Genomic DNA, 14,320 nt, shown 5'->3' with positions numbered 1-14,320 from the left:
CCAACGCCTTGATAACATCACTGAGAAATACACAGTGTTATTTAATATGAGATGTATAATATGAGATGTATAAAGTCACAGTTTCCCTATTTAAACTGTGGATCTTTGTAGCTCCTCCAGAGTTACCACAACTTACTGATTAGTTGTCTGACTAGTTGCACTGGGTTTTACTTAGGGGTATCGGGGTAAAAAGAACTGGACATAAAGGCTGAATATTTTACTTGTGAATATTTGAACAACAATGGGATTTTTTTCCCTTCCAGTTCACATTTACACTCTGCTCGTCCTCAACACACATTTTAAAACATTAACGTTTGAGGTTGTAATGTATGAAGAAATTCAGTGGCAGTAAATATTTTCACAACGCGCCGTGTGAAATGTTTCTTGTGATATTTTTATCGCATCTGAGAGTCTAAGAAAGTCTCAGTTAAAATTGAACTTTCAATAATGTTATTAGACAATTCAATTTGGCTTCCTAAGTGCTGTCTCCGTAGTAACGCTTTGCTTTTACGTAAAAGCAAAAACATTTGCGCAACTGAAACACAGAAAGTATACTTTAGGTTCATTAAAAAGCTATCTCCACGTGTTTAAGTCTCTGCAGCTAAGGAGCAAAAATAAATAAATCTAAATCTGTTTCCCATCAGGCAGCAGATGAGCAGAGATTGTGCCGCTATTTTTGGATCTGACGACAGGAAATTAATAATCCCTGCCATCTCGTGCCGCACAACTCTGGCCTCGCGCTATCATCTTTCCCACAGTCACATGTTCGCCGGACCTTTTCATAACACCTTTGATGATTTTTACCGCAGCAAATTGATTTAGCTTCAGATTTTCGCTGTGATCTGGATGACAAAGCAATGTCAGGTGTTTAAAAAGTGTAAATGAACAAATACACAGGGCTGGTAGCGTGGTTTCCGTGGACTGCAAACAAAAATCTTGTGCATGATACACATCGCCATGCAGTTTGACTTCTTGTCAAGGGCAAACGGGTGCAAATAACCGTTATACAATCTGCATACTTTAATTAGGCTTGAAAAAGGAGCTAACCAGCACTTGTTTCCTCCAGTGTCATGTTTCCTAATAAATGACTTCACACTCTACAAATCCCAAGAGTGAAAGTCAGCAGACGTGCTGTCTGTGCAGCTTGATTGGCCACAAATTTTGACCTTCTGACACAATCCGTTCGCCTTGCCCGCCTGAAACAGGTGAGCCTGGACGGAAAAATTCTGAAAATAGTTTCCATGAGCCACCGGCGGCCCACGTTGTTCAGCTCTGGGGGGTTTTCCTGCGTTGCAAAGCTCATTACGTTGTTCATGGGATGGGACAAACAGCAGCACTTCCCCACACACACACACACGGCGCTCAACGTGTGAACGTCGAAGCGTGGAAAACAGGTTCTTGTTTTTCTCCACAGCTGAGCTACTCCTGCTTAAATGCCTTCCTCTGTTTCACTGTGGAAGCACAGAGGAAGTTTGTTCCTACTGTTTGAAGTCTATAATCTAAGCTTTTCGCCAGTCCAAATCAGATCAGTCACCGCCGTCACAGCTGAGGGGAGCTGGGCCAAAAACCATCGACTAAACTGCTTATTAATGAACTCTGAAACCAGATTGACGCATGCAGCGAGGACGGAAAGCTTAGTGTTCACTGACTCTCTAGAAAACAAAAACCCAGAGACTTTTGGTTTGGAGCTGTTCTTATGTTCGTTATGTACAACACCTACGTATTTTGGCTTGTAAGCACAATTTAAACGCACTTTTGAACTACAATTATCATCTATATTGCCATTGCTACGTACGTCCCAATGAAATGTGTCCTCTGCATTAAATCCTTCTCTCAGGGAGCAGTGGGCTGCCGCAGTGCAGCACCCAGGGAGCATTCTGGGACTGAAAGCCTTGCTCAGGGACCCAGTCTGTTGGAATCAAACCGGGTACTGGCAGTCTTCTCAGAGCACAAGCTTGCTTCTCCGACCTCTAGGCCACCAATCCCCCGCACATCTATACATGATCATTGTGCTATCATATAGAAATGAAACATCAGTATTCTCTACTCGTTTTCAAAGTTTGTTTTGCTGTGGTGAGGTCTGGACTAGCAAGACTGCAAGAGGGCTTTAAATCCAGCAACTTGACCCCTTTGTGGTATTATACCCTGCTAAATAGCCCATGCCTAGGTCATATATCTGTTTTTGAGGGAAAAACAAACCAGAACTACAAGCCTTGGCAAAGTAAATTAGGAAAGTAAAGCTAAAAGCTGTAACTGCACGCAGCTTTGACAGTAACATTACCTCAGAATCAGGTTGATGTTTAATATTTCACGATGTGACCAAATTTAGGATCACATCGTGCCCTCAGCAAGGTCAAGACACACATCAGAAGTTGACAGGTGACTAATGGGCCGCAACGCGGAGCGGAAACTGTGGAGGAGTTTAGAAAACGAACGGCTTGTTTGGGTTAATATTGAGGTGACGAACAAATGTGGGAAGTCTGACCAAACTGAGCCAGTCTAGAAATGCAATGGTTAACAAAAAAATGTTTGACTTAATAAAGGTGGTGCCTAAAATCTGACCTAACAGTTAAGACTTTTATCCAGATTAAGTTCACAAGGCTCCTAGCAGCAAGCACGAGCTAATAACTTACAATAACATATGTTAGTGTTTATTAAGGTGATTATGGCTTATGGCAAATGAAAACCCAAAATTCAGTTCGTCCAAAAATCTGGATATTACACAAAACCAATACAAAAGATTTAGATTAGAGAAATGTTGTTATAGTCATGTTATGGCCCACATAATTATGAGGAAAACTGCCGATTTGACAGTTGTCCAGCAGGCAGACGTTGAAACCGTCCACATGAAGAATAAGCTGACAGAAGGAAAGTGGTTGCTCACAGAGTGCTGTCTCAAAACATATTAATGGAAAGAAAAAGTGTGGGAGCAATTGTGCAGTAAAGCCAATTCAAGTGTCAGCTACTCCTGAACCAGAGACGTCTGAAGTGTCTGAACTTTATTTTATTGGAAATTGTAGTGTAAACGAAAAGTGTTGTAGAAAAGGTACACATGCAAGAGGAATAAGGCTGAAAAAAGTAGATACTGTTTTTAAAGACTAGTACCCACAGAGAAGCTAGAGTATAGAAATAACTATACTTTTCAGAATTCTTCTTAAAATATCTTTATACATATTGAATTGATCTTGTGTAAAATTCTCTCTCTCTCTCTCTCTCTCTCTCTCTATATATATATATATATATATATATATATATATATATATATATATATATATATATATTGCTTTCACGCCTAGCCCCTCATACTTGTGAGCAGGTGGATGGTCCGGATCTCAGCTGTTCCTAAAATTGCGCTCTTCTGGACTGAGATGTCTGATGTTTCTCCAGGTATCTGTTGGAACCACTTCTCTAGAGTGGAGGTTACTGCGTCTTTGTAGTTCTTCCCTGAGCCCTTGGTATTTCTCCAGTTTCTCGTGCTCTTTTGTCCTGATGTTTCCATCACTCATGGCCACATGGATCACAACGGCTGTCCTCTGCTGCTCAATGATCACAATGTCCGGTTGGTTGACCGTTACCATTTTCTCTGTTTGTATCTGGAAGTCCCACAGGATCTTAGCTCTGTCATTCTCCACCACCTTGGGAGGTGACTCCCATTTTGACCTGGGGGCTCCAGTTGGTATTCTGAACAGATGTTTCTGTACACTAAACCAGCCACTTGGTTATGGCGTTCCATGTATTCCTTCCCTGATAGTATCTTACACCCTGCTTTGAGATGCTGGTTGGTTTCTGGGGCCTCTTTGCATAGCCTGCAACTGGGATCTTGCCTGATATGGTACATCTGGGCCTCTATTGTTCTGGTGCTCAAGGCATTTTCTTTCTCTCTCTCTCTGTCTCTCTCTCTCTCTCTCTATATATATATATATATATATATATATATAGAGAGAGAGAGAGAGAGAGAGAGAGAGAATGCCTTGAGCACCAGAACAATAGAGATGTGTGTGTTTCTATTATATATATATATATATATATATATATATATATATATACACATATATATATACACATGTTTATGGAACCAGTATCCTCTCCCAGTACCTCTACACCACACAAACCCAGAATAATGCACGTGTAAATGTCTGCCAAGTCTTCTTCCTTTGCTAATAGTTCTTGTGTTGTATTATTCTTATACAGCTTGTCTTGATTTTGCTTATTCCACAATATAAATGTCTACATTTTCTTGTGTCAACTAGTGTAGCACCCTTATCACCAAAGCAAACTCCTCGTACATGTAAAATACCATTTGGCTATAAAGTTCATTCTGACTCTGATGTGCAAGCCATAATCAAAGTTAAGAGAAATAAAGGCTTGAAATATTTTACTCTGTGATGAATCTATACGAGTTTCACTTTCTGAAATGATTTTTAAACAAAAAACGTAACCTTTTCTAAAATTTTGAAATATTTTGAGATGTAACAGGATTATGTAACTTCACTGCTTGGCAACAGCATCTCTGCATTCAAGGTTCATTTTATTTTTTTCCCCCTTTGCCGTCTGAACATTCTCCAAAACCTTTTATTGAAACACTTTTGGTCAACCTGCCTCTTGTGAGCCAAAGCTGACAGTACAGACTCATCCTGACCATGAAATGTATTTTTTTCCCTGCCAGTCTGGGAGGTAAAAATTTGAAAAATAGAAGTATAAAGATTTTTGACCAGCTACAGGCATTGGAGATTTTACTTTAATCTCACTTTAACAGCATTCAGCTGTTGGCAAAATGCAAACATTGTATCTATAATTTGAAGCAAAAAGCAGAATGCACAACAGGGCTTCCTCTTTTTACTGCATGCATCTGCTCACCTTTCACTTTCATTTCCCCTTTTTTTAATATTCCGGGACCAGTCAGTTCACTTTGAACGTACATAAACACAACACTGAAAATGATTTTTACCACAATGAATGCCTTTATTTACCAAGACACTGTTAACACAAGTATGCAAAAAAAAAAAAAACAAAATAAATCAAAGACGCTCGGGACACAGCATTTAAAGTGGTAATAAGGAATGTGCTTGTTTCCATTTTTTTAAACAATCCTTTTTAAATAAATAGTCTATAGTCTCTGAAGCTAGTGTTCTTATCAATATATCCTCTTCAAGTCAGATTTGCGGGAATGAAGAAGAAGATAGATGACAAAAAAAAGAAAAAAAAAAAACTGCAATGAAATCCTCTTTCAAAAAAACGTCTTTTTATAGGCAAGAAGTGCAGGAAAGAAAAAAAATAAATGACGAAAAAAGGCAGATCCCTTCTTCTAAACCTAAATAAAATCCCACCAACAAAAAAAAGTATAAACCCAAGTGCTTGGTGGACACGATCTCTCTCACACGACATCAATATAAAAACACAAAAAGTCCTTATTAGATGCTTAATTTGTCCATTGCTACAAGGCTGCTGACTAAGCCAGCTAAGGTCAGCTTGTTCAGGTAACTAGTTAACGCCTCCACTAAGTTGTGCTCTCCTGTTGGGGGCAGTTCATTTAAAAAAAAAAAAAAAAAAAAAAAAGGGATGTAATATCACAGGTTAAGCACCACGGCAGCATCCTACCTACGTATAGCTTCAAAAGTCTCCACCTCTCTCTTTCTCTCCCAGAGAGAACTTAACAAAGATACTTGTTTTGTACCAGAGAGGCATGGGCGAGGTTGGGGGGGGGGGGGGGGGGGCGTCCTACAACACCAAAGGACAGAACCTGTGTTTTTGTAGAAAAACTGTCCGTCTCATGCAACTTTGCTCCTATCATCTACCACAAAGACAAAAGAAAAAAGTCTCAGTCTCAAAGAGGAAAGTGCAAGGGAGGGCACCACAGCCCTTTCCTTCGGCAGGTGAGCGAGAGCGCGGGGGGGTCGGCCTCGCAGACTCTTCCTCTAACCGAGAGGCGTCTGGGGCTTCCCACCGAGCGGACCCCTGCATATGAAGCACCTCGGGGGGGAGGGGGGGTGTTAAAGCAGCTGGGTTTTTAACTCCGAGAGCTTTCCCATGCTTGTTCGTTCAGGTCATGCCAGCTCCGGCGCGCGCTCAGTCGGTGCTGTTGTCCTCCAGCTGGGAGATGATCGTGATCAGATTCTGGAGGCCGAAGATGAAGCCGCTGTCTTGGCCCTCGTGGACCACGCTGTCTTCGCCGTAGTGCCGGCATGTGGTGTGGGCGAAGTCGATCATGCGCACGTCCACCTCGGGGCTGCTGGCCTCTCCTGCGCCGTGCGACGAGCGGCTGCTGCCGCCGCCGCCGGACAAACCGCCGGCAGCGCTGCTGGAAGAGGAGCGAGGGAAACCAAACGCCCCTTCCTCCTCCTCCTCCTCCTCATCAGACAGCTCGTCCTCATCACCTTCCTCCCCTCCTCGGTGTCTGGGTCTGGCGGGAGTCCTGGGAGGTTCGCCGTCGTAGATGATGAGCAAGGAGCTGGAGTAGAAGCGGTAGGACTCGCAGGCCTCCAGCGCCGCCTGCATCTCCCGCAGCCGCCGCAGCACCGGGGACAGCAGCTCGTGACGAAGGCGCCGGCCGTCGTGGAAGAACTGGTAGAGAGCCTCCTTGAAACCTGCAAGGGTCAGCTTCCGCCCGTGGTACTTGTTCATGAACATCAGCTGGCCGGAGTCCGACTGGTACACCTGCAGGAGACAGGCAGCGGGCGGTGTTAGCCTCGTCCTCACCAGAGGTACAAAACAGCTGCCTCTTAATGACGGCTCCTATTCACTGCAGCTCAATAAATGAATTAAAAGCAAGAAAATCATCTATATTAACTAAAAACACCCTTATATGTCTGATGTGTTTACTCCTAATAATTTTACCAGCGACTTACAGCTAATGAAACCCCAAAATTGTATTTCTGAGTCAGCATATTGCATAAGACCAATAAAAAAAAAATTGGTCTTATGCAGACCAGCAGACAGAAACGGGTAAGCCACATTGTATATTGTATTGTGTTGTATCTTAGCATAATAATGGAAAGTTTAGTGAGAGGAAAATCTGTAATAGAAAAGCAGCCGAGATAAAGCTACAAAAAGCACCAAACACCTGCTTTAAAGCGCTTAGTATCACTGCGCCTGATTGGCCAGCAAAGCCACATTATAGCAAAGAACATGAAACACCACCCAACTATGCAGATAGACAAATAAGCTATAAAGTAGGTAAGTTTAGCAAGTAAGCTAAACTGTGTTGATGCTGCAATTAATGGAAAAAGAAGCCCTGACCAAATACTGAGTACTGACATGTTTATTACACTGTTTCTGAACTAAAAACCTCTCATCGTTCCTATTAAAACATCCCAAACTGAGGTTTCTGCTTTTTTATTAGCTATAAGCCATAATAATGAACATGAAGAGGAATAAATGCTCCAAATATGTCACTCCTGAGTTTCACAGTGTTAGAATAAAAAAGAAACATTTTAATCGCTCTTTAATTTACTGATTTGCATCTGTTTTCCCCTCATATACCCTTATTGTCTCAGTCCATACTCATCCAGACCTGCAGAACAGTGAAATAAAACTCCAGACTTTATCAGGCCACCCAACCCGGTTAAGCAGACTTCTTTACCTGCATCCCGCATAGCCGCACTCCAATAGACGCCGACGTGCTCTGCTGACACTTCCGGATCTGGTTGGCCTTCTTCTCCTCTGAAGCGTCGTCTCCATGTTGCCGAGTTCCCATCTTTAGATCTAACACACAGGGCACCGCGTAGCGCCACGTCAGGTTCTCCAGCAGAATAAATTCTGTGGGACGGGGGAGTCAAGGATCACAAGAAAACAAAGGAGACGTGTGTACCGCGGCCGGGTAATCCTCGCCTCACTGGGTCAACGCCACTGAACACGGCGCTATTTATGACAAAGGATACTGTATTGGTTGCGATGCTTCGCATTCTCCTTCATCCTCTGTAGCTGCTGCTGGTGGCATTTCAGACTCCAGGGGTTGTGTTTGATCTGCGGAACCACGTTGCCTTTCTCCAAGCTGAAGTACAGAACCTCTGCCTGCTGCTGCTGGACCTCATCACGATTGTAACTACACACGGCAGGGGGAAAAGGTACGTCAGCGCTTGTGTCGCATCCACAACATTAAACAAACCAGTCTCAGTCGAGCAGGCGCCCTCACCTCATGATCTTGTCCTCCTTTCGGCTGTTCCGAGCTCTGTCCTTGCTGTAGTTCTCGTTCTCCTGCAGCAGCAGGGACTGCTTCTTGTTGCTCCACTTCACCATCTTGCTCTTGGGTTCTTGGCAGTCCGACGACGGGTCTTTGTTCTCCAGGTCCAGCGACTCGCTGTGGAGCGGGTAGGCGATGAGGCACAGGCTCCCCTCCTCGTCTTCTTCAAAGCTGACAGACACCACGCCTGCAAGGGGAGGAGGAGGGAGAGGTCAACATTTGGAAAAACGCGTTATAGATAACATTTCGAATAAATGTAACAGGCAAGTTGAAATATTGTTGCAGTTTTTCACCCCTGTTATGACATTTTAGCTTTTTTTAAATTTCCATTATATTTATGAAACACCGCGGTGGTGGGAAAGCGTTTATATATAGAATCTCATGCGGTCCCATGACTATAATACCTGTATACAGTCAATAAACTGTATTAACAAAATTAATTTTGTTGACAAACACAACAGTTAATAAAATGAAAGAAGGATCACGTACAAAATATGAGCATCTACAGCCATTTGAGCAGGGACGGTAAAAATCTTTATTTAAGAGGCGGTAAACAAGACTAGTTGATATTTCAAGCTTTTTTACGGTTCACAAACCCTCCACGTAATAAATAAACTCCCTAGGCCGCCCAGATACAGAACCATTAAATAGCAACAATATAATTATCTATTAATAAACAGATCTACATCACTGCAGCTGCCATATGAAAGATAAATGATTCGCCATTACTTAGCCCTTTGATAGCACAGAGCTACGACTTGTGTTAGAGGCTTCGACTCAAGCTCTGTAAACATTTAAAAGGTTGATATTTGAGCAGAAGATCGTTTCTGACAAAGACAAACATATTGCAATGTGATCCCAGTATGCATTCTTTACGATCCAGCCAAGTCCGGGCCACCGGGCCCCGAGTAAAACTCCCTACAAGGGCCTGAGTGCTGCAGAGATGGAGAGAGGGGAGGCGTCGCACTGAGAATAAACATGGCAGCTGCAGCGGCCGACGCTTGTGAAAAAGAGAAAGAGGAAGGAGGCGTGCGGCCGCGAGCAGTCAAAACAAAAAGCGGTGGTATGAACAACAGGGGCCGGCGCTGGGGTTTATTGGTGTGATCTTAAGTGCCTGGGAAAGAAGCGGCGCCTCGAACGCCTGCAGCGAGCAGAGGAAGAGCGGCTCAGGTCTTTTGCCCTTTGACGTCATCTCTGCCACCATCTTCCTCTTCCTGCACGGCGCCCCGCCTCTGAAACTCAACCAGCAGAACCGTCCTGTTCATTCAGAGTTGCGTCGTCATCGTTCTGAGGCTGCGGGAACTTCTGAGTCACTCCTATTTAATCCAATGGAAAGCTGGAAGGGTTGTGATTAGGCTTTAATCAGGGAAAACATGTGACTTTACAACCCAACGACAGGAACAGACTATATGGGCTGAGACGTAGATTATTGACAGTAATAACCTGTTTGCCTCCACATCTCTGAACCTTGACTCTAAACTCTTAAAGGCCCTTAATAACTTTCTTCTGAAGTGGTTAACTTTTAAAAACATACGGTAATTTAGACATTAACTACAGACGAATTAGGCCGACGTCCTTCCTGATGACACTGAGCGCTGGTCGAAAGGCCTGGAAGGCCAGCGTCCGAATGTTGCGCCGCATCCACGCTCTTTTTATAACCTCAAAGCTCAGAGCCGAGGAGTCGGGTGCTGCCGTCTGGAGACGTCTGCTTTCGCTCCAGGTGATGTGGCCCGGGTTATTTTTGGGTTCGGGCGTGTTGTGGGGTTCTGTCTTATCCTGAAACCGTAGATGCTTTAAAAGCAACCCCTGGCTACACATCCTCTTGGCCCCGGCTGTCGGCCCCTGCGTTCATGCCATTTGAAACTCCCCACCGGACCCGACATGCGCCCCGCCAGCATCTTAAAAAGGACTCATTATGCGGCCACTTAAACAAAACGGGAATCCAAGCAACTCAGAATTTGTCCTGCCGTGAACGCAATGTTCTTTAAACCACCGACGACAACCAGAGCCAGCAGAGGGCCAAAGCGAGCCAAGCTGCTGCTTAAGGACCACCCCGGGTCAGCATTGGGCCCCTCCCCCCAAAATAGCACTTTATTATTCTTTACATTTATCGCTTTGATCGAGTTGGTTTTTAAAAGAAGTGATAAAAGCACTAGTTGTAATGCTTTATTATTGGTTCAGCTTTTATTCCTAATCTCTACTGCTTGCGTCTGTGCTGGAGTATCATCTTATGCAGGCTGTAAGCGCAGATTAATCAGTCAATAAAGGGCAATCTTCCAGGTTTGCTCGCAAGCACAGCCAATTAAATTGGCCCCCTCCTTCCACGGCATATGGATTATTCACTGCCATGCTATATAATGAAACTCTGCCATTAACTTACTGCTATTTATTAGATATATACCAATTAAATGGACAAAGTTTAATTAGTGTGAATGTCTGAAATTCTGACAACTTTGAAGCCCCTTATTTATGAAGCATTAATATACATTTTTGGACATATAGACATATTAGCCGTCAACATGCCTATTAATGCCCTTTATTTACTTAAACGCCAGCTTAAAAGGGTTAGGGACATATGAGTTGATGCATAAATGTTTGTATAGCTGAATATCTGGAGCGTGTAACAAAAGTAATTTCCCTCTGGGATTATTAAAGTACGTCTGATTCTGATAAATGAGGATAACCTTGGAATCATTTCATTTCCTGCTGAATTCAAAACTATTGGCTCTAAGAAAGAAGTTGCAGCTCTGCTTTCTCTTCTTTTGTGTCATGGAAAAAAAAAAACAATCAATCCGAGTGATTCAAAATGGAACAGGAACAAAAATGGGCCTGCATACTTTTGTTAAATGAATAGCAAGACAGGAAACATTAGAAGGAATCAATAAATTAACAAACCCTCTAAACTGAGCGAGGCCCATTTAAAAAAGGACATTTTGGTGATGTAGGGGGCCTGACTGAAGGCGAGACCCCCCCAGATTAAGCTCTGCTCAGAGCCGCAGATCTGTTTGGACCGGCCCTGGTGAGGATTAAAACCAAAACAACAGCACTGCTGCTGCTGCACACTGCAGGCTAAACGCAGGACGATCTTACCTCTATACTGAGGGGTGAACTTCCTCATCTCTGCAGGCAGGTTTTTGTAGAACTGGTGCTCCCGGGGGATGAGGGGCTTGCATATCGTCTGTTCCCCGAAGCGCAGCACGCAGGAGTGGCCTCCCACCTGGTGCACGAAGGGCTCAAGCATCACCCCCTTCCCTGAAAAGGGAGTCCCGTCCGCCTGCATGAGGGCTTCCAAAGCGGGACACATCCTCACTCCGCATCGGACGGCTGGGCTGTGGGGACCCACGTCGCAGGGGAGGCTAGCTGCTCGGCCGCTTGTTAGGCTCCCTATCCTCAGGCTGTTCCCAGTCGTCTTCGCAGGGGGGCGCTGTTGCTCACCCGTTTGACCGGAACGGCGAAAAACAAAGAGCTGAAAGGGGAAGAAGCAAAACCAACGACGAAATCCTTTATTTCGTCCCCTTTTTCGTTACTGGAGGAAGCGCTACAAAAGGTCCGCCACTGAGCTACGTGTTTTCACGTTCGGTTTAATGTTGCTGAGGCAACCATTAAAGGCGCTGGAACGTTTTTAATCACCGTACACCGATAACCTTCCGGTCGCGAGGCTGTTACAGAAACTGACGACAGAGCCGATCCTGGAGCTAGAAAAGCAACAGAGGACGGAGCAAGCTCCGCCCCCACGCAGTCAGCCAATCAGAGAGCAGCGGCTGTCGCTGGGAGGAGAGACGAGAGATCAAGCAGACAAAGAGGAAGGAGAGAAAACAGGGGGGGATGGGAGTACAGGAAAAAAAAAAAAAAAACACAGAAGCGCACAAAACAACAACAAAATACATATCTTAAAATGGGTTTCATAATTTTATAAATATTATTATTATTTATTATACGGAGTTGGAATATTTATCCCTCATGTTCTTTACATATTCTTAGGGGGGGATAATGGAGATGCTGAAATTGATCATACATTGTTTTGATATGAATGAACACTACTCAGTACTCAAATTACAGTCCTTATTGGTCTGCAGCATCAGAAGTGGTGATCTGGAATGTGCGACAAATGGGAAAAAGTCATGGCTGTCCAATATAAGATGTTGCTTAGCTGTTTATCTCGTGTGACCTCACCTCCTTATCATACACAATGCACACCCCTTGGCCATTTTTACAACCTTTTTATTATGTTTTATTAATTTCTTTGTAAATTGGAAGTGAAATGATACATGGTTTTAAAATAGAAACTAAAACGTAGCAAGCATTTGTCATCAGCCCCCTTTGCTCCGATGTCCCTAAAGACATTCCAGTGTAACCTATTGCTTTCTAAAGTCAGCTAATAAGTAAGCAGAGTCCACCTGTGTGTAAATTACTAACAGTATCACTTTCTTGTGAAAGCCTCTGAGGTTTCCTAATGAACGTTAGCAAGCAATCAACACAATGACCAAGTAACACAGCAAATGTATCAAGGATACATCCATGGAGTAATTTAAAGCAACGTTAAGCTATAAAACAACATATTATGACAGAGCACTGTTCATTCTATTTTTGAAAATGGTCAGAGCATAGTACAGACACCAAGAGGCTGTGCAAGGATAGCATAAATTAGAGATGTAGCCAAGAAGTCCATGGCAACTTTGGAGGAGCTGGAGAGATTAAAAGAATGATGGCAACAAGAATGATATTGTTAAAAAAAACAGCAGAAATCCTGCTTACAGTTTGCAAACATGGAAGGAGGTGCTCTGACAAGATGAAAACAGAATGTATTATTATTTTTTGGTCTACATGCAATATGATGTGTGTGGGGAAAAACGAACATTGCATATCACCATGAAATCACCATCTCTATTATGAAATGTGGTGGTGGCATCATCATGCTTCTAGGAGAGGTATGGTGGAGAGAGTAGATTCTACCAATTATATTGGTCTTGAGTTATTTTTTAAATCGGCAAATATGTTAGTTTCCAGATGTGCAAAGCTTGCAGACACATAAGCTAAAAAGCATGCAACTGCAATTCCAGGGAATGTGGTTCTATAAAACCTTAAATATGGGGGACTGATTACAAATGTAAGTCCCTTTTTTCATTTTTTTTTCTCCATCACAATTATTAACTACTTTGTGTATGTCTGACACGTAGTAATAAAATATATTGGATTTTGTCATTGTATTGTGTCTAAAGGTAAAGAAAGGTCAAGAAAAGGTTAAGGGGTTTTCTGTACTTCCTATGTCCCATGTTCACAACATTTTAGCCTGCATAACATCAGATAACTGACTTTGAGTCTGTCACGTGTGGATTTAATGGTTCATTGCCAAAACAAGACTATCCAAGTGTTTTGTTATCGATACCAACATTTAGTGTGTGGATGGAGAGGCAACGTAAGGCCAAATTCAGACTGAAAATAGGACTTTGTTAAAGGAAAACAACAGCTGGGAAAGCAATAAAAAATGTCCTTTGTGGGTTTCAAACATCAATGTCTTGAGAAGATTATTTTAGAAAACTACAAAAAAAAAAATAAAAAAAAAACTATTGGAGGCAAAATGCCTGAAAAAATTCCACCAACATGATACAATCACTTGTAACAATTATTCCTCCTGCTCTACACACATTTAGCACCAAGTGATCAGCACAATAAACACACAGGCACAATTTCAGGTTTTGCAAATGCTTTACACATATTTAATATCGTCTCGTATATCGTTCACCTAGAGTTAAATAGCCAAAAGTATCATCTGTTTTGGAAGGGTTGGATGAGAGAAAAATATTATGGGTCTTAACAACCTTTGTGTTGACAGTACACAAAACATACACTGTGACACCTTCTATGTGTTGGTGTGCTGCCTAAGATCACTGAATCCCTTTTGACGAACCAAAGCCTAAACAAAAGCTGTTTCACCAAGCGAATATTTTTACATTTACGATTGATTTGCTGTAGTTGCACCCCAAGTGGCCATTAAAAAACAACGGCAAGTACTTATGTGTTTGGGGTAGATGTGATTTGCTTAATTTTGCTATTTGGCAGTCTTGAGGCAAATCAAAATTTCAACCTGAGACCCTCGGGCCCACAGTTCTGCAGAACACCCCGTGTCAGAGTTATTTGTGT

The 14,320-nt window shown here is 42.9% G+C and overlaps 1 protein-coding gene across 1 annotated transcript; it reads right to left on the bottom strand.

Annotated features, from left to right (window-relative positions):
• Window positions 1-4,938: 4,938 nt before the first annotated feature.
• ip6k2b (inositol hexakisphosphate kinase 2b) lies at window positions 4,939-11,866 on the bottom strand. The gene is made up of 5 exons (XM_012863835.3): window positions 11,270-11,866; window positions 8,132-8,366; window positions 7,878-8,041; window positions 7,580-7,755; window positions 4,939-6,654 (listed from the first exon to the last, which is right to left on the bottom strand). The coding sequence occupies exons 1-5, from the start codon at window positions 11,481-11,483 to the stop codon at window positions 6,067-6,069; spliced, it is 1,377 nt and encodes a 458-aa protein (XP_012719289.2). The 5' UTR covers window positions 11,484-11,866; the 3' UTR covers window positions 4,939-6,066.
• Window positions 11,867-14,320: the final 2,454 nt, after the last annotated feature.

This window comes from Fundulus heteroclitus, chromosome 20, assembly GCF_011125445.2.
Source record: "Fundulus heteroclitus isolate FHET01 chromosome 20, MU-UCD_Fhet_4.1, whole genome shotgun sequence".
In the NCBI taxonomy this organism is placed as follows: Eukaryota; Metazoa; Chordata; class Actinopteri; order Cyprinodontiformes; family Fundulidae; genus Fundulus; species Fundulus heteroclitus.
The sequence above is the reverse complement of the archived record's forward strand: the minus strand, read 5'-3'. Positions and strand labels throughout refer to the sequence as shown.